General features: G+C 37.1%; 1 protein-coding gene across 1 annotated transcript; it reads left to right on the top strand.

The window, feature by feature from the left end:
- The first annotated feature begins 5,078 nt into the window (after window positions 1-5,078).
- Glyat (glycine-N-acyltransferase) lies at window positions 5,079-22,500 on the top strand. Its single transcript, XM_020153783.2, has 6 exons — window positions 5,079-5,239; window positions 13,277-13,372; window positions 16,050-16,157; window positions 20,501-20,627; window positions 21,421-21,592; window positions 22,006-22,500. Exons 2-6 carry the CDS (start codon window positions 13,295-13,297, stop codon window positions 22,406-22,408), a joined length of 888 nt encoding a protein of 295 aa, XP_020009372.1. The 5' UTR covers window positions 5,079-5,239; window positions 13,277-13,294; the 3' UTR covers window positions 22,409-22,500.
- The last annotated feature ends 1,253 nt before the right edge of the window (window positions 22,501-23,753 follow it).

Here is a 23,753-nt window from a genome sequence, read left to right as displayed (position 1 = left end):
TGGTAGGAACAAATAAACAACTGTGTTACTGGTTAGGTATTTTGTACCTGCTATACTTTATTTTTGTTGTTGTTATTTTAGAGTGTATACCTCTATTAATTTAAAAAAAAGGCTCAGGCTGGTCCTGCAGGAGATATTCCTGAAGAAGGCACTATTACCACAGGAGGTGACAGCTCAATATGAAGACCTTCCAGCGGAACAAGACATGGAGGTGGAAGAGAGTGGCATTGGTGACCCTGAGTCTGTGAAGGCCTATGGTAGCGTGTATGTGTTAGTTTTAAAAAAATTTTTAAAGCAAAATAATTTAAAAATTCTAATAAAGCTTATAGAAAAAGAATATAAACAAAAATAATTTTTTGTTCAGATATTCAAAATGTTTTTATTGTAACCTGTTATTATGAAAGAGAAAAGTTTAAAAACTTAAAAGTTTATACAGTAGAAAAACTATAGTAAGCCAAGGGTAGCTAATTATTTAAGAAAGAAAAGCTTTTAAATTTAAAATTTAATTTAAATTTAATTTAGTTTATAATTTAATTATAATTTAAATTATAAATTTAGACTGTGCAATATGTAAAAAGTCTGCAGTAGTGTGCAACATTATCCTGGGCTTTTATATTCACTTACTCCTCAGTCAGTGACTCACCAGGATAACTTTCAGTCCTGCAACCTCCTTTCATGATAAGTGCCCTATACGGGATACCATTTTTAGTTTTATTTTTTTATGTTTTATTTTTTGTTGGTACTGGGGTTTGAGGTCAAGGCCTTGAGTTCCCTAAACAAATATTCTACCTCTTGAGCCATACCCTTATGCCTTTTTGCTTTAGTTATTTTTTGCATAGGGTCTTGTGTTTTTGCCCAAGTGATCTTGGACTATGATTCTACTGATATCTGCCTCCAAGTAGCTGGGATCGCAGGCATGATCCACAACACCTCATCCTCATTAAAAAAATTTTTTAGTGGTACTGGGGTTTGAACTCAGGAACTCATGCTTGTTAGGCAAGCACTCTACCACTTGAGGCACTCCACTTTTCAATTTTTATGCTGTGTTTTCATCATACCTTTTTATGTTGAGATATGTTTTGATATCCAAATACCATTCTGTGACAATTGCCTTATAGTACTGCACTATTCAGCCCAGCAATATGCTGAAGATGTTTGTAGCTTAGGAGCAATATGCTGTGTCATGTAACCTAGATGTACAGTGTAGATTTGTGTATGCATGCAATGTGAAGTTTGCACACTGATAAAATTTCTTAATTTACATATTTCTCAGAATGTAGCCTGTTATTAAGTGACACTTAATAGTACTAATATTTACTTCCTTTTATTGATCAGAAATGGGGCCAAGGAAAGATGAAATAATTGCTTATGGTCACATATATCATAACCCTGTCAGTTTGGACCTGTCATCTTCACTGGGAATCACTCTACTAGGCTGCTTTGACCATCATTGCCATCCTCTTGCTTTGACTAAGGATTCAGACTAAGAAGGCATTCAGACTAAGGATTTATACTAGTGCTGCTTATCCTTTTCTTTTGTATCTGATCCCAAAGTGTATGAGATGACTTACATTTGTTATCACACACAATGCAGAAAGAGTATGAAACTATTCAGAGTTATAGAAGAACAGAAAAACCCTTGGTTACCCAGTACAGAACATGCTATTATAGCTGGAAGAGCAATACAAGTTTAAGAATCTAGTTCAAGTCTTCACATTGAGATAAGACTGACTTAGTGAGTGTCTGAATAAGTGTGGGAGAGAAAGAAGAGGAGGAGTTTGATTCTGGGATTGGAGTATTTCATAGATTCATAGAGTTCCTATCTCATAGGCTAAGGGGCCCACAGTTGATGGTGACAGAACAATCTCAGTGGACTTTGGCCTTGGAGAAAGAGTAGTGGGTAATCATAATGATTTCAACCATAGGAGAGAATAATTAGAATTAATGTTCTAGAATAAACAGGATTCCAAAAGAGGATGGGGAAAAATATGTGCAAAGTTGCACAGTGCTGGTCCATTGACTGAAGGATCACACAAGCTTTGTTGACTTTCCATCTTACCACTAGTCACAAGTGTCTCTTCTTCCCTCCACCGTGAAACTGTGAGTAACCTGGAAAAACAGTAATGAGGACAAGGATGTGAGTATTGTCAAACTTCCCTCCTTAGTTGTTTCACACAGTGGAGCTGATACTCAAAAAACATTTCAACAAACCCTCTTTTCTTTCTTGAGGATGTAAGGGGGGCACTTCAGAATGAAAAGGCTCTGCCATCAGAGAAATGCAAATCAAAACTACATTGAGATTCCCTCTCACTCTGGTCAAATTAGCTATCATGAAGGGAACAAAGGCCAACAAATGTGGGAAGGATACAGAGAAAAAAAATCCTTATATACTTCTATGGGAACATAAATTAGTGTAGCCACTATGCAAATCAGTATGGAGTGTCATAAAAAAAAAACCCTAAAAATAAAACTTCCATATAATCCAGTTATATCACTCCTGAGTAACTACCCAAAGGAATCAAAATCAGCACACTGTAGAGTTACCTGCACAGCCATGTTTACCACAGCATTATTCACAATAGCCAGGTTAAAAAATCAGCTTACTAAAAAGCTTCTGCACAACAAAAGAAATGGTCTCTAAACTGAAGAGACCACCCGCAGAGTGGGAGAAAATATTTGCCAGCTATACATTAGACAAAGGACTGATAACCAGAATATACAGGGAACTCAAAAAACTAAACTCTCCCAAAATTAATGAACCAATAAAGAAATGGGCAACTGAACTAAACAGAACTTTCTCAAAAGAAGACATTCAAATGGCCAAAAAACACATGAAAAAATGCTCACCATCTGTAGCCATAAAGGAAATGCAAATCAAAACTACACTAAGATTTCACCTCACCCCTGTTAGAATAGCTATCATCAAAAACACCACCAACATGTGTTGGCGAGGATGTGAGGAAAAAGAAACCCTCGTACACTGCTGGTGAGAATGCAAGCTGGTGCAACCACTCTGAAAAAAAATTTGGAGGCTACTTAAAAATCTAAACATAGACCTGCCATATGATCTAGCAATCCCATTCCTGAGGATATACCCAAAGGAATGTGACACAGATTACTCCAAAGGCATCTGCATACCCATGTTTATTACAGCACTATTCACAATAGCCAAGTTATGGAAAAAACCAAGATGCCCCACCACTGACAAATGGATCAAGAAAATGTGGTGTTTATACACAATGGAATTTTACTCAGCCATGAAGAAAAATGAAATCTTATCATTTGCAAGTAAATGGATGGATCTGGAGAACATCATTCTGAGTGAGGTTAGCCAGACTCAGAAGAACAAAAATTGTATGTTCTACCTCATATGTGGTCCTTAGATCAAGGGAAATACAGCAATGTTGTATGACTTGGGTTACATGACAAGGGGAGAACATATACGGGAGGTATGAGGTTAGATAGAAAACCCAAAACATGAAAGCATTTGATGTCCCCACTCCAGAGGAATTAATACAGAAACCTTAAAACAACAGAGGTCAACACAAGAAGGGGATCAGGAACCAGTGTAGAGATCAGTTAGAGATGAATTAACCTGGGTTGTAACATATTTGTGCAGGAAAGCAATGCTAGGAATCTCTCTGTATAGCTGTCCTTATCTCAACTACCAAAAATACTATGTCTTTCTTATTATTGCTTATTTCTATTCTTCAACGGAATTGGAGAAAAGTGCAGAACAGGTTATGCCTGTAAGAGAGGGGGAGAGGGGAAGATGGTGGGGGCAGGGGCAGGAGGGAGAAATGACACAAACAATGTATGCACATGTGAATAAATGAATAAAAAAAGAACAGCTAAGATGTCCATCAACTGATGAGCGGATAAGGAAAATGTGATAATGTGTACACCATGGAGTATAATTCAGCCATAAAGAAGAATGAAATTATGTCATTTTCAGGAAAATGAATGGAACTGGAGATCATCATGTTAAATCTCACAAAGACAAATAACAATCGTTTTCTCCCATATGTGGAATTTAAGGAGAAAACGAAGGGTGTGAAAGTAAAAGAACTATCAGAGATATGGAAGGGAAAAGGGGGGGGGGAAGAAAGGGGAGATAAGAAAGTAATAGAATGTTTGAATATAGTCAAAGAACACTACATGCATATATGGAAATGTCATAATTTAACCCCTTAAATCATACAACTAGAAAACAAAAGCATGAGCCACGTGCCAGTGGCTTATGGATGTCATCCCAAGCAATACTAGGAGGCTGAGATTGGGATGGTTGTTGTTACAGGTCAGCTCTGGAAAAAGCTTCTAAGACCCCATCCCATGGGTGTTGTAGCATATGTCTGTTATCCCAGTGATGATAGGAAGTATAAAATAGAAGGATCATGAGTCTAGGCCAGCCTGGTCAAAAAAGCAAGACCCTATCGAAAAAACACAGAAAAGAGAGCTAGAGGCATAACACTCTTAGCAAGTGCAAAATCCTGAGTTGAAAACCCCAATACCATCAAAAAAAATGTAAAAGAGAAAAAACTGAAAGGCTCTGGACTTAACTCCTTTTTAATTCCACCACACTGAACCTCAGTTTTCTTCTTCTCTATAAAAGTGATATTAAGACGTCTACACACTGAATTGCTGTTTGGGTGCTTAACTGTGTAGCCTCAGAACAGGCAGGATAAGAGGGTAGAGCCGAACCTATAAAAGGAGGATCCTAATGGCATCAGTTACGATGCAGGTAATTTCCTCTTCAGCAGGTGTGTAAGGAAAGAGATCAACTATTGAACCCTGTGAATTAGACTTCATTTGTATTTTTCCCACTGCCTTGTTGTTATTGCAGATACTCAAGAAAAGGAAAGGGAGAGAGAGGACAGCGCAGAGTGCATGACCTGACTGTTTCATACAGCTTTGGTTTGCTTAGCAATACAGTAAAGCAAGCTGGGGAGGGAGGGGAGATTAAAGACCAATGTGGTGTTGTGAGAGGAGAAGCTCAAGGGCGTGTGGCAGGCTGCCAGCCTTGCAGAACCTACTCCCCCAACATGTGAGCTGGCCAGCTTTCACTAGAACTTACATCCAGAAATTTCTGCCAGCTTAGTGCAAGGTCTTTATAACAAGCACCAGCTCAGTGAACTCTGGAGGAAATACACCGAAACTGACTGCGTTGGAAGGGAAGTCCATCCTCCAGAAGTCTCTTCCCAGAGATATCCTAAAGACAAGTGTGGAGACAGCTTTGCAGGTGAGGACTTATTTCAAAGTAACAGATACGTAGGATGAACAAAAGTAAAGGCCAGTGTACAATATGAGAGCTATAAGCAATGAAATTGTATTGTGTATGGGATTCATGTTAAGTGAGTAGATCTTAGCTATTCTTACTTCCCTTCCAAAACAAGACAAAGCCAAACAAACAATCCAAGAAAACTCCAGTAACTCTGTGACAGGATGAGCAGTATGTTAATATTAATTTGCTTTATTATCTATATGTATCTCATAAGATCATATGGTATACCTTAAGTATATGTAGTATCATTTATCTTTTTTATAAGACAGTCATTGCTTTATGGCATCTCTCTCCTCTCAAATAAATCAAATCAAAATGTTTATACTGACTCAAGCTCAGAATTTGCAGGCAAACATGCTGATGTTAAAAAGGTAAGTTTTATTTAAGACAAAAATGTCTGGACTTATTCTGTAAAGGGCAGTTTACACAGTAAACTTCTAAGAGGTTTCTGCCATGAACTAATAAATAAAGGAGAGATTTGAGTGGCTTTCTGGAAGCAAGTGGGTGAATGTAGTGTCTAGTGTGTGGAGACACTGTAAACATTACCATATTTCATCCTTCTACTTATGTTAAAAAATAGGCAGTTTTTTCTTTGCATGACTGGTTAGAAAATTGTTGAGCTTAAAGTCATAAAGGAAATAATAAGAATATAGAGCAGATTGTTTATCTAAGTCATATAAAAAGATCATTTTACTTTTTCAGCTATAATGCTAGTAGCACAACATAATTTTTATTTATCTATGTTCTCTTTTAAAGTTATACTCATACTATGTATGTTATTTATCAACTTTTTTATGTCCTACATTTTCTAATTTCACTCTGCTACTCTTCCACATGTTCACATGTTCTGTGTATTATGTCTGTGTGTATTATGTTTATGCTTTAAAGTTATATCATCCTGCTAGATCATGTTTCACGTTACCTTCCCCTATTTCTGGATGTTGGGATTTTATTGAGTACTTGCTTGTATTTGTATGACTTTATAAAAGTCTATTCAGAGCTGTTTTGCGTTTTTTGGCAGTTCTGGAGTTTAAGTTCAGGGCCTTAAACTTACTAGACAGACACTCTACCACTTGAGCCACACACACAGCCCTTTTATACTTTAGTTATTTTTCAGATAGTTCTTATGTGTTTACCCAGGCAAGCCATGGACTGGACCCTGATCCTCTGACCTAAGGTCTCCTCTGTAGCTGTGATTACAGACATGTACGTGGCCCTATTTTGTTCTTTTAAATTGCTTTCTTTAGATTAATTTCTGCTTTTGGAGTCAGGATCAAAGATTCTGAAGTTCAAGTACAAAGCTGTTGCTCAGTGCTGCCAGCTACAGTGAGTGTGTCAGTTTTTCTGGAAAATCCCACTTTTAGTAGTTTTCAATATACCTTATATATTGCTTGGTTGTTAGCTTGGATGTACATTCTTAGAAGGTGGTTCCACATTGTACTGTTCAAGAAACATGGCAATATGACAGCAAACAGGCTTCACATAAAATTATATATTGCGTCTTATACTCATGTAACTTCCTGATGTAACCACTGGTCTTGAAGGGTTATACTACAAAGAGGTAATTCATACCTGGGAAGTCAAGGTAAACAGTAGGAACTGATGCCTCAGAGTTCAATGATTAAGTTTGGTGAAAGTTTCCAAGCTTTGACCACTTGGAACACAGTGTATTCTGACAAAATTGAGTGTGCCCCAATGAGAGAAGCATGAGAAGTATATAGGGAGGACTTGAGGTAAGTAATTTAGGGAAGAATTCAAGGAAAGATGGTTTGGCTCAGCTTGGATCCAGTTGGGACTCAGCATAACTTTTATCCACAGAGCAGGAAGAAAAAACCAGACGTTATGAAGTAATAGTCACCTATAACCTGGGAAGAGGTGTTGGCCACTTTTGCAGATAAGACAGCCTTCTTGTTTTTGTCTCTTCTCAAAGGTGATTAGGGAGTGGTATTGGTTTTTGTTTAATTGTTTTTGTTTTACTCAAACAGGGCCACAGAGTGAGTGACCTTTCTTGATGATGGTTTTCTATAAAAATGTTATGTTTTAAGGGCTCCTTTTTTTTTCTTGCTCAAGTTCATAAATGACCCAAAGTAGACTACAGAATTATTCTAGATAAATGATCTGGGTGTGGGGACAGAGAGGCAAATAAGCAGGGTCATCAACAACTTTCTCCTAACATCTATAATAAGACATGCACAACTTCTTGAGTTTACCAGTAAGTAACCTGAACTGTTTAACACTAAAAGTCAGCACAATTTGTTGAAAAGAGTATCATTCTATCCTCACTGATTTTTCTAGACATCTTTGTAGAAAATCAATTGGCCATAAATATCCAGACTATTCTGGCCTTTCTGTTCTACTCCATTCATCTGTCTTCCTGACCTTACATCACTCTGTCTTAAGCACAATAGCTTTATAGAAAACTTCCAGAAGCCTCCCAATTGTGCAGAATTTTCAATCAGTGTGTTACTTTCTACAAGCAAAACCTAGGGTGTTTTGACTGATTTGATCATTTTTGGGAAAAATCACATCCTAATAATAAGAAATCTTCTGAACGCCCCCCCACACCGTGTGTCTTTATTCTGTGTCTTTAATTTCATTGATCTTTTTTTCTTTGCTGTCTAATCCACTAACAATCACACTTTGCGTATTTTTTATTTTAAATGTTATATTTTTCATTTCTGTAAGATCCATTTTGGTCTTTAGAAATATTTTTTATTCTAGGTCTGCTTATCTTTGTTTTATATTATTTTTAGGTCTCTCTCTCTCTCTCTTCTTGTCCTCTCCAAACTCCAATCTGTGCATGCTCAACTCTGAAAGACAATGCTTTTTTGGAGTTCCATATCTTTGAGGTACAGTCTGGAAACTGGCATCAAACAATAAGCTGATATGATCAGTGCTGAGGATGGAACCCAGGGCCTCACTCATGCTAAGTAAATGCCATACCACTGAGCCACTTCCTCAGTTCCTTTTTCATTTTCCTTTTCTCAGAGATAATATCCTGTAGTAGTCCATATAAGAACATGTCAACATTGTCATTATTTCAGGTGGGATAGTAAATCCAGGTCCTATGAACCTGTGTTGGGCAGAAGCAAATTTCTCCTCCCTGCATTTTAAAAATCACAAGGTTACCCAGTTCTGGCCTGGAATCTGACATCTCACATGTGGCCAGCTTTAACACATGTCCTCTCAGGATACTTTCTCCGTGACCTCTTACTTTCTTTACTATATACATCACAGTTGCACAGCAGAACACGATCACAGACTTCTTTTTCATGCAGTTGGGGAGTTATAAGATGTTTAGGTAAGTCCAACATGATGCACTGAGTTTCATATATATAAGTATTGTTTTCATATTACCTGCAATATGTATCACAGATCCAACAGTGAGGCTTAGAGATTAACTCAGGCTCAAAAATGGTGTGAGTCTCAGTGATAGGATGAAATTAGCAGCTTTGAATATAATTTGGTAATAATAGTTTTATGAAAGATAATTGTTTCCATTCAGACCATGACATAAATAACATGTCAAAATGCCCTACATTAAAAATAGTTGCCTCATCAAGGGATTCTGGGGAGAGGTTTTTTTTTTTTTTTGTCTTTTCTTTTTTGGTGCTGGGATCGAACCCAGGGCCTCATGCATGCTAGGCAAGCGCTGTACCACCGAGCTACATCCCAGCCCATCAAGGGATTCTGCACACAGAAAGTGAAACCCAACTTAACCATGAAAAGACAAGCAGCACCAAACCACAGGAAAAGAAAAAGCAAGACAGTAGAGAGTAACCTATGGGACACAGCTAAGGCAGTCCTGAGAGGAAAGTTTATAGCCATGAGTGCATATATTGAAAAGACTGAAAGATCCCAAATCAATAACTTAATGATACATCTCAAACTCCTAGAAGAACAAAAACAAGCAAGTCCCAAAACAAATAGAAGGAGAGAAATAATAAAAATAAGAGCTGAAATCAACTAAATAGAAACCAAAAAAACCATACAAAGTATTAATGAAACAAAAAGTTAGTTCTTTGAAAAAATAAACAACATCGATAGACCCCTGGCAAACTTGACTAAAATGAGGAGAGAAAAAACCCAAATTAGTAGAATCAGGAATGCAAAAGGGGAGATAACAACAAACACCATGGAAGCCCAGGAAATCATCAGAGACTACTTTGAGAACCTATATTCAAATAAATTTGAAAATCTTAAAGAAATGGACAGATTTCTAGATACATATGACCATTCAAAACTGAACCAAGAGGAAATTAATCACCTGAATAGATCTATAACACAAAATGAAATTGAAGCAGCAATCAAGAGTCTCCCCAAAAAGAAAAGTCCAGGACCTGATGGATTCTCTGCTGAATTCTATCAGACCTTTAAAGAAGAACTGATACCAACCCTCCTTAAACTGTCCCACAAAATAGAAAGGGAAGGAAAACTGCCAAACACATTTTATGAAGCCAGTATTACACTTATCCCAAAACCAGGCAAAGACACCTCCAAAAAGGAGAACTATAGGCCAATCTCCTTAATGAGCACTGACGCAAAAATCCTCAACAAAATAATGGCAAACCGAATTCAACAACACATCAAAAAGATTATTCACCATGACCAAGTAGGCTTCATCCCAAAAATGCAGGGGTGGTACAACATATGAAAATCAATAAACGTAATAAACCACATTAATAAAAGCAAAGATAAAAACCACTTGATCATCTCAATAGATGTAGAAAAAGACTTTGATAAGATCCAACACCATTTCATGATAAAAGCTCTAAGAAAACTAGGAATAGAAGGAAAGTATCTCAACATTATAAAAGCTATATATGACAAACCTACAGCCAGCATTGTACTTAATGGAGAAAAACTGAAACCATTCCCTCTAAAATCAGGAACCAGATAAGGATGCCCACTATCTCCACTCCTATTCAACATAGTACTGGAATTCCTAGCCAGAGCAATTAGGCAAGAAGAAGGAATAAAAGGAACACAAATAGGTAAAGAAACTGTCAAAATATCCCTATTTGCAGACGACATGATCCTATACCTTAAAGACCCAAAAAACTCTACTCAGAAGCTTCTAGACATCATCAATAGCTATAGCAAGGTAGCAGGATATAAAATCAACATAGAAAAATCATTAGCATTTCTATACACTAACAATGAGCAAACGGAAAAAGAATGTATGAAAACAATTCCATTTACAATAGCCTCAAAAAAAATCAAATACTCAGGTGTAAACCTAACAAAAGATGTGAAAGACCTCTACAAGGAAAACTGTACACTTCTCAAGAAAGAGATTGAGGAAGACTATAGAAAGTGGAGAGATCTCCCATGCTCATGGATTGGTAGAATCAACATAGTAAAAATGTTGATACTCCCAAAAGTAATCTACATGTTTAATGCAATTCCCATCAAAATTCCAATGACATTTATTAAAGAGATCAAAAAATCTGCTGTGAACTTTATAAGGAAACACAGGAAGCCACAAATAGCCAAGGCAATAGTCAGTCAAAAGAACAATGCAGGAGGTATCACAATACCTGACTTCAAACTATATTACAAAGCAATAACAATAAAAACAGCATGGTACTGGCCAAAAACAGACATGAAGACTAGTGGAACAGAATAGAGGACCCAGATATGAAGCCACACAACTATAACCAACTTGTCTTTGACAAAGGAGCTAAAAATATACCATGGAGAAATATCAGCCTCTTCAACAAAAACTGCTGGGAAAACTGGTTAGCAGTCTGCAAAAAACTGAAACTAGATCCATGTATATCACCCTGTACCAATATTAACTCAAAATGGATCAAGGATCTTAATATCAGACCACAAACTCTAAAGTTGATACAGGAAAGAGTAGGAAATACTCTGGAGTTAGTAGGTATAGGTAAGAACTTTCTCAACGAAACCCCAGCAGCACAGCAACTAAGAGATAGCATAGATAAATGGGACCTCATAAAACTAAAAAGCTTCTGTTCATCAGAAGAAATGGTCTCTAAACTGAAGAGACCACCCACAGAGTGGGAGAAAATATTTGCCAGCTACACATCAGACAAAGGACTGATAACCAGAATATATAGGGAACTTAAAAAACTAAATTCTCCCAAAACTAATGAGCCAATAAAGAAATGGGCAAGTGAACTAAACAGAACTTTCTCAAAAGAAGAAATTCAAATGGCCAAAAAACACATGAAAAAATGCTCACTATCTCTAGCAATAAAGGAAATGCAAATTAAAACCACACTAAGATTCCACTCACCCCAGTTAGACTAGCCATCATTAACAACACCACCACCAACAGGTGTTGGTGAGGATGGGGGGAAAAAGGAATCCTCTTATACTGTTGGTAGGAGTGTAAACTAGTACAACCACTCTGGAAAAAAATTTGGAGGCTACTTAAAAAGCTAGACATTTATCTACCATTTGATCCAGCAATACCACTCTTGGGGATATACCCAAAAGACTGTGACACAGGTTACTCCAGAGGCACCTGTACACCCATGTTTATTGCGGCACTATTCACAATAGCCAAGTTATGGAAACAGCCAAGATGCCCCACCACTGACGAATGGATTAAGAAAATGTGGTATCTATACACAATGGAATTTTATGCAGCCATGAAGAAGAACGAAATGTTATTATTCACTGGTAAATGGATGGAATTGGAGAACATCATTCTGAGTGAGGTTAGCCTGGCCCAAAAGACCAAAAGTCGTATGTTCTCCCTCATATGTGGACATTAGATCAAGGGCAAACATAACAAGGGGATTGGACTTTGAGCACATAACAAAAGCTTTAGCACACAATGGAGGGGTGAGAATAGGTAAGACACCTAAAAAATGAGTTAGCATTTGTTGCCCTTAACGCAGAGAAACTAAAGCAGATACCTTAAAAGCAACTAAGGCCAATAGGAAAAGGGGACCAGGAACTAGAGAAAAGGTGAGATCAAAAAGAATTAACCTAGGAGGTAACACACACGCACAAGAAATTAATGTGAGTCAACTCACTGTATAGCTATCCTTATCTCAACCAGCAAAAACCCTTATTCCTTCCTATTATGGCTTATACTCTCTCTACAACAAAATTAGAAATAAGGGCAAAATAGTTTCTGCTGTGTATTGAGGGGGTAGGGGGGAGAGGGAGGGGGAGGAGTGGGTGGTAAGGGAGGGGGTGGGGGCAGGGGGGAGAAATGACCCAAGCCTTGTATGCACAGATGAATAAAAAAATATAGTTGCCTCAGCTGGGCATGGTGGTATGAACCACATGCCTTTAATCCTAGCTACTTGGAAGATGGATGTTAGAAGTTCATGAGTTTGAGGCCAGTCTAGGCAAAGTTAATGAGATCCTACCTCAAAGACAAAATAAAAAACAAAATGTCTGAGGGCATAGCTCAAGTGGTGAAGTACATGAAGTCTTGGGTTCAATCTTCAGCACTGCAAGAAAAGAATTTTTGCATCAAAACATCATGAAATACTTAACACTTTGATTCAAATAGGAAGAAAGAGAAGAGTAATAGAAGTCATAAAATAAATACGCCCAGTGCTTTCTGTCTGGCCAACATTCTACTAAGGACATTGCATACTATTCACTTAGCTAATCCTCTTCAGATTTCTATGAGTTAGATCATGCTACTATCCCATATACCTTTGAGAAAACTGACAAAAAGCAGCTAAGCAACTTTCCCAAATTTATACAGCTTGTCACTGGATGAGCCAGGAGAATCTCTGACAGCAACTAAAATTCAAAAGATGTATATAATTTACAATGTATTTGCTAAACTGAAATTAATGGCTATAACTCATCCAAGGGTAAGAAAGGGAACTGAGAAATTCAGAAAGAGATCCTTGTGTTTTCTACCAGTCACATCTTTCCTTAGAGGTGGTGAGGACATTAGAGAAGAGATGCTGAAGAGAGACTTGCCCATTAATACAGAACTTGCTACTTTCGTACCTCTTCTCATTCGCAAATGTTCTTTGGTTATCCCTTTAGACTATAGTGTCGTCCACGATGTTCCCATTGCAAGGTGCACAGATGTTGCAGATGCTGGAGAAATCCTTGATCAAGAGCCTTCCTGAATCCTTAAAGGTAACACAGAAAATACCAGGGGAAGCAAAGGGAAACTCCCTGGAAAAAAGACGAGACTAACATTTATTCTGTATTTATTTTGTGGTAAGCACTATTTCATATCTTCTCCCATTTAATTTGCACTATCTCTCTCCAAAATATTTGCACTTAGGTCCATGTTGTTGATGCAAAAAGTGAAGGCTCAGTTTTGACCCAACATCCCAGCAATAATAAGTTGCAGAGTAATGATATGAACACGAGTGTACATGAGTCTGAACACTGTCTTTTGCTCTGTGGTGACTAAAAAATTATTCCCTTATTCCTTTTCAAGGAACATTCCATAATAGTACTTGAAATTTGCCCAGAGTTTTCCACCAATATTAGCTGAGATTATATATTAATGTTTAATTTGTTCTCTGTAAAAGAACAATTGACAGTGAGAGGTTAACCATGTGGAGTCTTTTTGAAATTAGTAATGTCAACTCTTATTTTTACTTAAATTTCCCAATTATTTTGTACTTAATGCAAATCAAGCTATTTTGGGACTGGCTCCTAGTATCTTCCATAACCTATTACAATTGATTAGATCTTAGAATTGAATGAAACATACAGATATAAATGCTTACATCCAGAATTGTTTAAGAACAACTCTAATGTTAGATTCATATTCCTGCTTTTATTTTTTTATCAACAATAAAAGAGGTATGGCTTACTCTAGTGGAACCTCTAACTATAACTCCATGTGTGTGTGTGTGTGAGTGTGTGTGTATGTATGTATGTGTGTATATATGAATTTAAGGGAATTATTTCTAGATTTCTATTGATTTCCTATAAAATCCATGCATTTTAAATAAGATGAATGCATCTAACTTTCTCATTCTCTAACAGAGTTGTTTTTCCCTTCTTGTAAAGGAGAAAAATATTAGCTTTCTTTTATTTGTATAAATTATCTTTCATTTATTAGAAATAGACTGGCCCTGTTATTTAGTTAATCTGAAAACAAAATGATTTCTAAAACTAGTGGGGTAGAACCAACTAATATAAATCCATACTGCCCAATTATGTAAATGTCTCCACCTGAAAATCCTTAAGACCTAGGCAATCTCCCAGAGAGACAGCAAACTTTTCTTGGAGATTACATCAGTTATACCTTGATGGACTATAGCCTGGGATATTTTTATGCTGACTATTTTAAAAAATTCTCCAGGTTGAAAGTTTTTCTTCAATCCCCTGCAACAGAGAATATTTTAAATTAAAATTTCCATTTCTTGTGTTCATTGGGATCCAAACATTTTGAGAAAATATTTGGGTTTTCCCAATAGTCTTCTCTGGAGCATCTATGTGGTGAGAGAAAGTGGCTGTCTTGGCCCCTCAGAATTCCTCATTTTCTCCTAGTGGGACTCTAGAATGTTTGTATGCCAGCATTTAAATGGAGTTAGAACCTAGAACACCCTATTACTCAACATTTACTTGAGGGGCATTTAAGAATATGTCTATCCATTCTTCTAAGTATCAGATATTTACATGTATTGTATTGCAGGTGTCAGTTCCAATTGATTCAAATTATTGTATCTGCCTCATTATGTTCTGCTCACTATATTTTGAGTTCATTAGAAAAAGGGGGTTTAATTAATTAGTTACATGGATTTAAGTAACTTAGAGATACTGTGTATTTTCTCTTTCTCCTTGCTCTAACACCGATATTTCATGTGGGGTGAGGAGTACCAACAGGGAAGAATACTAATGTAGTCTTTAATCATTGTTTATTCATGATGGAAGCCATTAAGGTGTACACCATCTCTTTGATCTTTGGTCATTGACATATTACCATGCTGTTATCTACTGAGTCTTCATGTTTACAGTTCTCACAAGGTTGATGCTGGTATCCACTACTGCATTCCTCACCTTCTTCCTTCTCTTTTACTCCTCTCTCCCAATAGCCTGTCCATCACAGCATGGGTGGAAATCCAAGACAGGTTCCATGTTATGAGACCCCAAAGTCCATTCTCTTGAGTACTAGAATATAGCCTTTGTTGGTTGGTGGGAGTTTACTGACTCCACAGGATAATGTGGAAATATTTGTTAAAGAGATTTAAGCCTGTACATGATCTTTGGATCAGAAATGACTCTTCTGCATTGTCTAAGAAAGCATTAGATACCCATGCAAAGATTCCTGTGCTTGAGCATGTTCTAGGAAGAATTATTTGTCAAAGTGAAAAGTTGGAAACAGGTGAAATGCCATTAATTGTCATGTGAATAAATGAAGCATGAATCCTACTCAGCCATTAGAAAATAATTAAATATTAATTTTTATGTTTGTGAATATTATATATTTGGTGGGGGGAAATAACAAGTATTAGTAATTTTATTTTTATAAAAATTATACTCTATGTATGCATAGAAGAAAGTATAGAAAAGATTCAAAAAGATATTAAATCCTAAAATAAAGGATGGGGCTTCTAAATCATTAATTTTATTTGCATATTATTATGTGCATTATGACTCACATTTGATGGAGAGAGAAAGCTGTCATCAACTGAGGCTTAAAAATAGTACATGGAGATTGTTTAACATGGGTTCTCTGGTTGGCTTTCTTCCATCACAAAATGTCAGTTTTTAGAAATAATCTGATCAAACAAGGTACCTTGCCATTCCTTCCTAATAAACTGACCTTCTCACTTTTCTTGGAGTCCTGCAGGTTTATGGTACTGTCTATCACATTAACCATGGAAATCCATTCAAGCTAAAGGCCCTAGTAGACAAGTGGCCTGATTTTAATACAGTTGTTATCCGCCCTCAGGAGCAGGTAAGATGCCAGTTGTGGAACAAATATGTTTCTGTGTTCATATTTGCTGTGTGTGTGCTAATCATATGCCTGATAGTATGGTAGAACCTATGGATTCAGAAGTGAATCACAATGATACAAATGAGTCCCTTTTCTTAATAAGATACCATCCTGGTGGAAAAGAAAGATAAACAGGTAAAGCACAACTTTGTGTATGAAGGAACAGAATATGTACAAGGTACAGAAATTGCTCATGCAAAGGTGTATTAAATTAGGGAGATGAGAAGTGGAGGTTTCAAGATAAAGTTAGAGACATTTCTTAGGGAAGATTGCACCTAAACTTTATTTTTAAGTGAATATATTTTTGTTAGGCTGACAAGGGAATGTTATATTCTAACTGGAAAAGGCAAAATATAAAAGTGAGATACAGAACAATGAGTGAGGGTGACCACAAAGAGCTAAATTATAGTGCTAGAATTTCTATACGCAACTAAGAAGAGTTTAAATTGATGATATTAAGTAGTTAATAAATTTGAAAGATAAAAATTCATAACCTCGTTGGGAGCTAGTGGTACACACCTATAATCCTCACTAATTGGGAGACTGAGATCAGGATGATTGCTGTTTGATGTCAGCCCACACAAATAGTTTGCAAAACCCCATTTCAACCAATAGCTGGGTGCAGTGGCATATACCTGCAATCCTAAGCAACATGGGAGGCTGAGATTGGGAGGATTGCTGTCCCAGTTCAGCCTGTGCAAAAAAAAAATAAATAAATAAAAATTTTAAAAGTTTGTGAGACCCCATTGTAATAGGAAAAAAAAACCAGAAGGTGGACTGGAGTAGTGGGTCTGTCATTCCAGCTAAGTGGGAAGCTAAAATTGGAGGATCGCGGTCCAGGTCAACGTGGTCAAAGTGAGATCCTATATCCAAAATAACCAGAGCAAAAAGGACTGAAGGCATGACTTGAGTGGAAGAGCACCTGTGTAACAAGCATGAAGTCCTTAATTCAAACTCCAGTACACCAAAAAAATTATAACCTTATTTTAAAACATCAAAAATAGAGGGAGAGGTAGAGCAAGACAGTAGAACAGGTATCTCTAGCAGTCATCTCTGCATAGAAACACCAATTTGAATAACTGTGCACAAAATTACCTTCACAAGAGATAACATCGATGAGAAATTGAAGTATGTGGTTGTAGCATTATAATAAGAAAAGGTCACATGGAAGAAGGAAGGAAGAACACTCCATCTCTGGTCTCATGCAGCAAAGTGTGGAAGGACACATCGTCTACTTGGGGGAAAAAAAGGAAGGTAAAACAGATCTTTGCCTTGGATCCCAACCTGGCCCACCACACCCTAATCCCTATACTCCACTTCTCACCCAACATAAAAACAGCATCAGGTACATTTCAAACTCCAGAATGGTACCCATAGGAGTGAGCTTGTAGACTTGCCTTGGTGCCAGGTGACACCTTGCAGCCCTAGACTTCAGGCCTAAGAGGTGGACTTGGTCTCTTAGCCATACCACTGTTAAACTGGCTTCTCTAATCTCAATGACTCTGGGATCTGGACCACCCTCAGAAACAGGCAGACATGGCCCACAGCAGATGTGTGGTTTCTGCGCTCTCTAGGTGAGTCCAGTTGTGACCAGGACAAAAAATTTAACTGAGATTGAAATAATAAAAAATTAAACAAATTCTGAAACTAAAATATTAAATTAATGAGATGAAAAAATGCAGACCAGGCTTTGTGGTACATTCCTGCAATCCCAGCTCTTAGGAGGCTGACACAGGAATATTGTGAGTTCAAGACCAATCTGGACCACATAGTGAAACCCTGGGTCAAAAAACAAAAATAAACAAAAAATTCAATAGAGAGTACCAACATCAGAAATGATCAGTTGGAGAAATAATTTGTGAACTCAAAGTTAATTTATTTGAAAATATAACAGCAAGTTGTCTGAAAATGAAATCAATAAAACAACTTACAACACTACAAAAATATTTAGAAGCACATTTAACAAAGGACAAACCTGTAACAGAGTGATTAGACAAATTAATGCAGACAAAAATATATGGAAAGATTTTGCATGTTCATGGATTGGAATAATTAATAATGTTAACATGTACATGCTACCCAAAGTGATTTACTGATTTAATGCAATCGCTATCAAAATAGCACAGAAAAACAAATTTCACTCATATGTGAAATTAAAATATGTTGATCTCATAGACGTAGACAGTAGATGGCAGTTGCCAAGGGTTGGAGTGGGTGTGGAGGGTTGAAGTAATACTGGTCAAAGGATACAAAATTGCAATTAGAACAAAATATGATCAAGATGATTATAATGTAGCATGATGACTATGGTTAATAACTATTTTATCCTCACAAAATGCCATAAAATTCATGACTGTGAGGTAATGCATAAGTTGATTATCTGCTGGGTATTGAGGGGGGGAGCGGGAGGGGGTGGAGTGGGTGGTAAGGGAGGGGGTGGGGGCAGGGGGGAGAAATGAACCAATCCTTGTATGCACATATGAATAATAAAAGAAAAATGAAAAAAAAAATAATAAGTTGATTAGCTAGACTTATTCATCCCACAGTGTATATGTGTAGTCAGTCATGAGTTGCCTAGTGAGTTTTCAGTCGACAATGGGCTGCATAGACAGCAGTGGTCCTATCAGAATAGATCAACTAGTGGCATTGTAGCCATTTAGGTTTGCTAAACACAATCTGTGATGTTAGCATAGCAAAACCACTTAAGTCATTTTCCAAAATACATCCCTATAGTTAAGCAATGCACAACTGTACTTCTGAACACATTAGACATCATAAATATATACAATTTTGTCTATAATTTAAAAATCAATTGTAATTTTGAAAAGAAGATACAAAATAGAAATAGAACATAAAACAAACATGGTATTATACTTTTAATATGAAACAAAGTATTTAAGCATTATTAAATTATACATAAAGTGAAAGAATTTACATTAATGCTAAAACCCAAATTTAAATAAAATAATTTATCTTTCATATGTGATCTTAAGCCACAAAATACATCAGTATTTTCATTACTGACTTGAGAGTATATTTTTTGTGCAGCATTTTCCAACTATTTTTTAGAGTTTTCTAATTCTATTCTAGTGGCAATATTTTTTCTGCTTCCGTTTTCAAAATAATTTTATCAGTTGTTTAATAACATGAGGGGATCTTTCTGAATATATGATTTAATTTTTGTAAGCTATAATTAAGTTAACTTTAGTGTCTTTTAAAAAACATTTCTGTTTTTACATTTTTGTAAAATTAATTTTTTAATATTGGGCTGGGGGTACATTGTGACATTTACAAAAATTTTTACAATATATCATAGCTGAACTTACTCCCTTCGTCATTCTCCTTTAATGCCCCTCTCCCCATACCTGGAACAGATTTACATACATGTGTGCACAGTATTTACATCATATCTATCCTACTATACCCTTTCCTTATATCCTTCCCCCTCCCACTGGTACCAGTTCCCAAGATGGGACCTGTTGCCTTCCTGTTCTCTGCCTTTGAGAAAAAAATGACATTTTTGTTTGTTTAAGACAGCTATACAGGGTGTTTCACTATGACGATCTCCATGTATAAATGCATTATAACCTGAATTGGTTCATCTCCTCTACTTCTCTCCTTTCTACCTTAGACCACTTTTTGTGTGATTTCAACAGGTTTAAAAATTCTTTGTTCCTGTATAGGAAGTACACCAAACATATTCACCTTACTTCCTTCTTTTACTCTCCCTCTCTCATATGTGACCTCACCTTAACGTAATCTGTTTTTCAAAATATTGTTTGTATTTGTATTGAGTCTACATTCCACATATGAGAGAGAAAATGCAGCCTTTGGCTTAAAGAAAGCATTTCTAATTGGTTTTCTTACATGTCATTGGAGATTTTAATCCAGGATTATATATCAAATTTATTACTGTCATGCTTATAGTTTGTATGTTCTGAAAGTATTTGAATTGTAGTAAAATTCACTCTCATGGCAGAAGCTTTCCTTCCTCAGCTGCTTTTCTTTTCTGTGTGTTGAGGTTGATTGAGATATAGAAGAATATGATCTAAATGAGTGTGTCTATGATTTGAAATATTATTGCAGTATGTGAGTTAGAGTCTGATATTCTTCTGGTCTTCTTCACCATGATTTGAATATTTGAATCTCTAATCTTGATTTCATTATTTAATTCAGAAATAATTATATTGCATCAATAAGAATACTAATATTTTGTTACTGAAACATGTCACAGTATAATAGAGCTGCATTATAATCATATCTATGAGGAATGTATTTTATCCCTTATTTCTCAATGATAACAGGATATGACAGATGACCTTGATAACTACACCAATACTTACCTCATCTACTCCAAGGACCCTCAAAACTGTCAGAAATTGCTTGACTCTCCAGAAGTCATCAACTGGAAACAGCACTTGCAGATTCAAAGTAAGTTTGATGAATGAGATGTGTGCTGGCTCACTTTTGTGTCCTGAAAAGCTCCCCACATGACTCATTCCTCCTTTCTCCAAGTTCTAGATCCTCAGCCTTCCCTCAGTTTGACTCAGCTACATCTATACTTGCAAAGAAGTGATTTCATATAGAAAAACATTATTCCTGTTACCAAGAATTTATGGTATATTTTACAGCTATGCCCAGAAACATTGGGGTGATTGGGTGCCACAAGAAACCTTCACTTCTGGCTTCTTCCTGAAATAAGAACGATAGTTCATTGTGTCATAGAGCCACCAAGGACAACGTGGTGGTTATAAGCATGTCCTCTAGCATCATACTCCCTAAAATAGCATCTGCCTGATACTTGCTGTGTGATCCGATCCTGTCAAAATGACTTTCCCTCCCTGAAATGATGATTTTCAGATATAAAAGAGATAACAGTACCTAAACAAGAGACACTGAAAAGATTAAACGGCACTGTGAATAGGAATAGATTAGTTAAATACTGGGATGTGTCAATAAATACCTGCTACATAACAAACCCCATGATTAAGGGAATCAGATATTTGGGTTGTGCTTTGCAGGCAGTTTCTCTACTGATCGCTTCTGCATATATTCATGTACTATGTGACCATTCACACAATGGCAGCACCAAGTCCAGAATGAACTTTTCTCACTTTAAGCCTAACACTTCCTACTCCACTGGAGAGCTCCTCTCTAGAATGTATTTAAACCATTACATGTCTCCTTATAAATTCACTATGAGTTGTCTTATAAACCTATCTAGGTTCACAGTCCAGTCTGAATGAAGCAATACAAAATCTCACAACCATTAAATCTTGCAAAGTTGAACGCTCAGAAAATCTTCTCTTTATGACATCTGACTCAGTCAAGAAACTGGTTCCTAACCTGCTGGATACAGCAAATTTATCACCAACTGGTGGCAAGCCCAAGGCCATGTGAGTTTGATAAAAGCCACTCTACACCACTCATATCTCTCCACTGTAGCCTCCCAATGTCTCTCCCTACTTTCATTCAGCTTTATTACAATCAGAATAAGCAGTCAGAATAATCTTTTTATAAAAGTATAACTCGGACCACATTCTGCTCTGCTTAAAAGCCTCCACCCTCTCCCTTCTCACCAGGGATACCAGGGATAAATTAGTCTTCTGTCTACCAATTTGACCTTTTCTGTTCTTTCTCACTTCCTCCAACCATACTGCCCTTCTTTCTGTCATTTTATCTTCATAAGCTCATCCACATTCCAGCACTTTGAGTTTTCTGTTTTCTCTATTGTTCAAGATAATCGAGGTGAGAACAAGAATGTATCCTTATACTCATGAACTTTTCTTTCTTTTTGGACCCTCCCTAGCAATGAAGACATGTTTAAATTTTCATCTGTGGATGTTACCCATGCTGCCTTGGTAGACAAATTATGGCTTTTTGGTGGCAATGAAAGGAGCCAGAAATTCATTAAGCGCTGTATAGAGACTTTTCCAAGTTCCTGTGTCCTTGGACCTGAGGGGAACCTTGCATCCTGGACGCTAATGGATCACACTGGAGAGATGCGAATGGGAGGCACCATGCCTGAGTACCGGGCCCAGGGCCTTGTAACCTATGCTATTTACTTACAGGGCCAGCTTATGGACAAACTTGGTTTTCCTTCATATTCTCATGTAAACAAGAACAACATAGCAATGCAAAAAATGAGTTATACTCTGAACCATATCCTCATGCCCTGTAGTTGGAACCAGTGGAAGTGTGTGCCTCTGTAAACTGGTCTGATCACAACAGCATTGGGTGGGCCTGAGCATGTAATAACTGGAGAGTTGACAAAAATGAAGAATAAATTGTAATCAGCAGCAAAGGAGTGGGTGCTGTGTGGATTCTTTGGAAGCAGTATGAATGGTCAACAGAACCACCATAGATCCTGTGTTCAGATTGCCCTTGGAATTCCCTTAGGTTTCTCAGCTTGAAGCAGGCCTGGGTCCTCCTGCATTGAACGCATGTAATTTAGCTCCTTACAGTTCCAGGATATCTGTGATATTCCTTCATTGACTACATAATGTTCTAAATTGCTTCTTGTGGAGCTCCTAGTGCATGGTTATGGATATCCCTGATAATGTTAGTGATGATGGGGAAATAATATTTTATGGCCATTATGACTTATTCCTCTCCCTCCGTATGGCCTTTTCTCCAGTAATCAGCAAGTAAGCATTCCTCATTAGATGTTTAGGGAGTAGCTTCTCCTTTCTAGCTGCTTTATGGGTATGTTAAATTACACACAAATTACTTGGGATATGAGGTAAAACAATATACATGACATAGCAAGAATAGTTATTAAGAAAAAACTAAGTTATTATATTACCCAGTCCTTGGTAGTAGAGTGGCTCAAGTAGTAGTGTGCCTGCCTAGCAAGAGTGAGTTCAAATGCCAGCACTGCAAAAAATGTTATTAAAAAGTACCTATTAGTCAGTCCTCTCCCAGCTTCCACTCCAGGGAAAATGATCTGATGTTGCTTCTAAAAATTTGACTTCTAAATGCCTGAAACTCTTAAGTGATGAGGAGTTTTTACACTTGATTGTACAAGTGTAAGCTAAGCAATTCATGATTGGGAGAGTACAGGGTAAGTATAAGATGGGATGCCCCAGACACATGGACCTTTATTGAGGGGGCAAGAAGGACTGCAAGGACACCTGCCATCCCATTTGACCTTGCCACATTCAGGACACTTGAACTTTATGAAGTTCAGATGATTGTCTCATGAGGGAGTCTATCGTTGGTGGGAATAACAGGGAGCTATTCTTTTAGGTTAGGTGGGATTTCTGGGGTGGTCTCCTGTCCTGCTACTTCAAGAGAAATACCACTCACCACTAGCACTGGGCAGCATAGACAGCTCTGGAATGAAGGTTACCACCCCATTAAAAACATCTTCTCAGATGAGCATGGGTGCTCATGCCTTAATCCTAGCTAGTTGGGAAGCTGAGATTGAGAGGATCATGATTCCAGACCAGCCTAGGCAAAAAAGTTTGGGAGACTCCCTCTCAATGTGAACAAAGCTAAGTATGGTGACACACCTGTCATTCCAGCAACAGCAGAAAGCATAAAATAGGAGGATTG

This window comes from Castor canadensis, chromosome 1 (assembly GCF_047511655.1).
Source record: "Castor canadensis chromosome 1, mCasCan1.hap1v2, whole genome shotgun sequence".
NCBI lineage: Eukaryota > Metazoa > Chordata > Mammalia > Rodentia > Castoridae > Castor > Castor canadensis.
Note: the sequence above shows the minus strand (reverse complement) of the source record. Positions and strands in the feature narration are given on the sequence as shown.

Coding starts and splice junctions, on each gene's coding strand:
- Glyat (XM_020153783.2), top strand. CDS start 13,295: ATGTTCCCATTGCAAGGTGCACAGATGTTGCAGATGCTGGAGAAATCC. Junction 20,628..21,420: donor ACAGCACTTGCAGATTCAAA/GTAAGTTTGATG, acceptor AAACCTATCTAG/GTTCACAGTCCAGTCTGAAT. Junction 21,593..22,005: donor GGTGGCAAGCCCAAGGCCAT/GTGAGTTTGATA, acceptor GACCCTCCCTAG/CAATGAAGACATGTTTAAAT.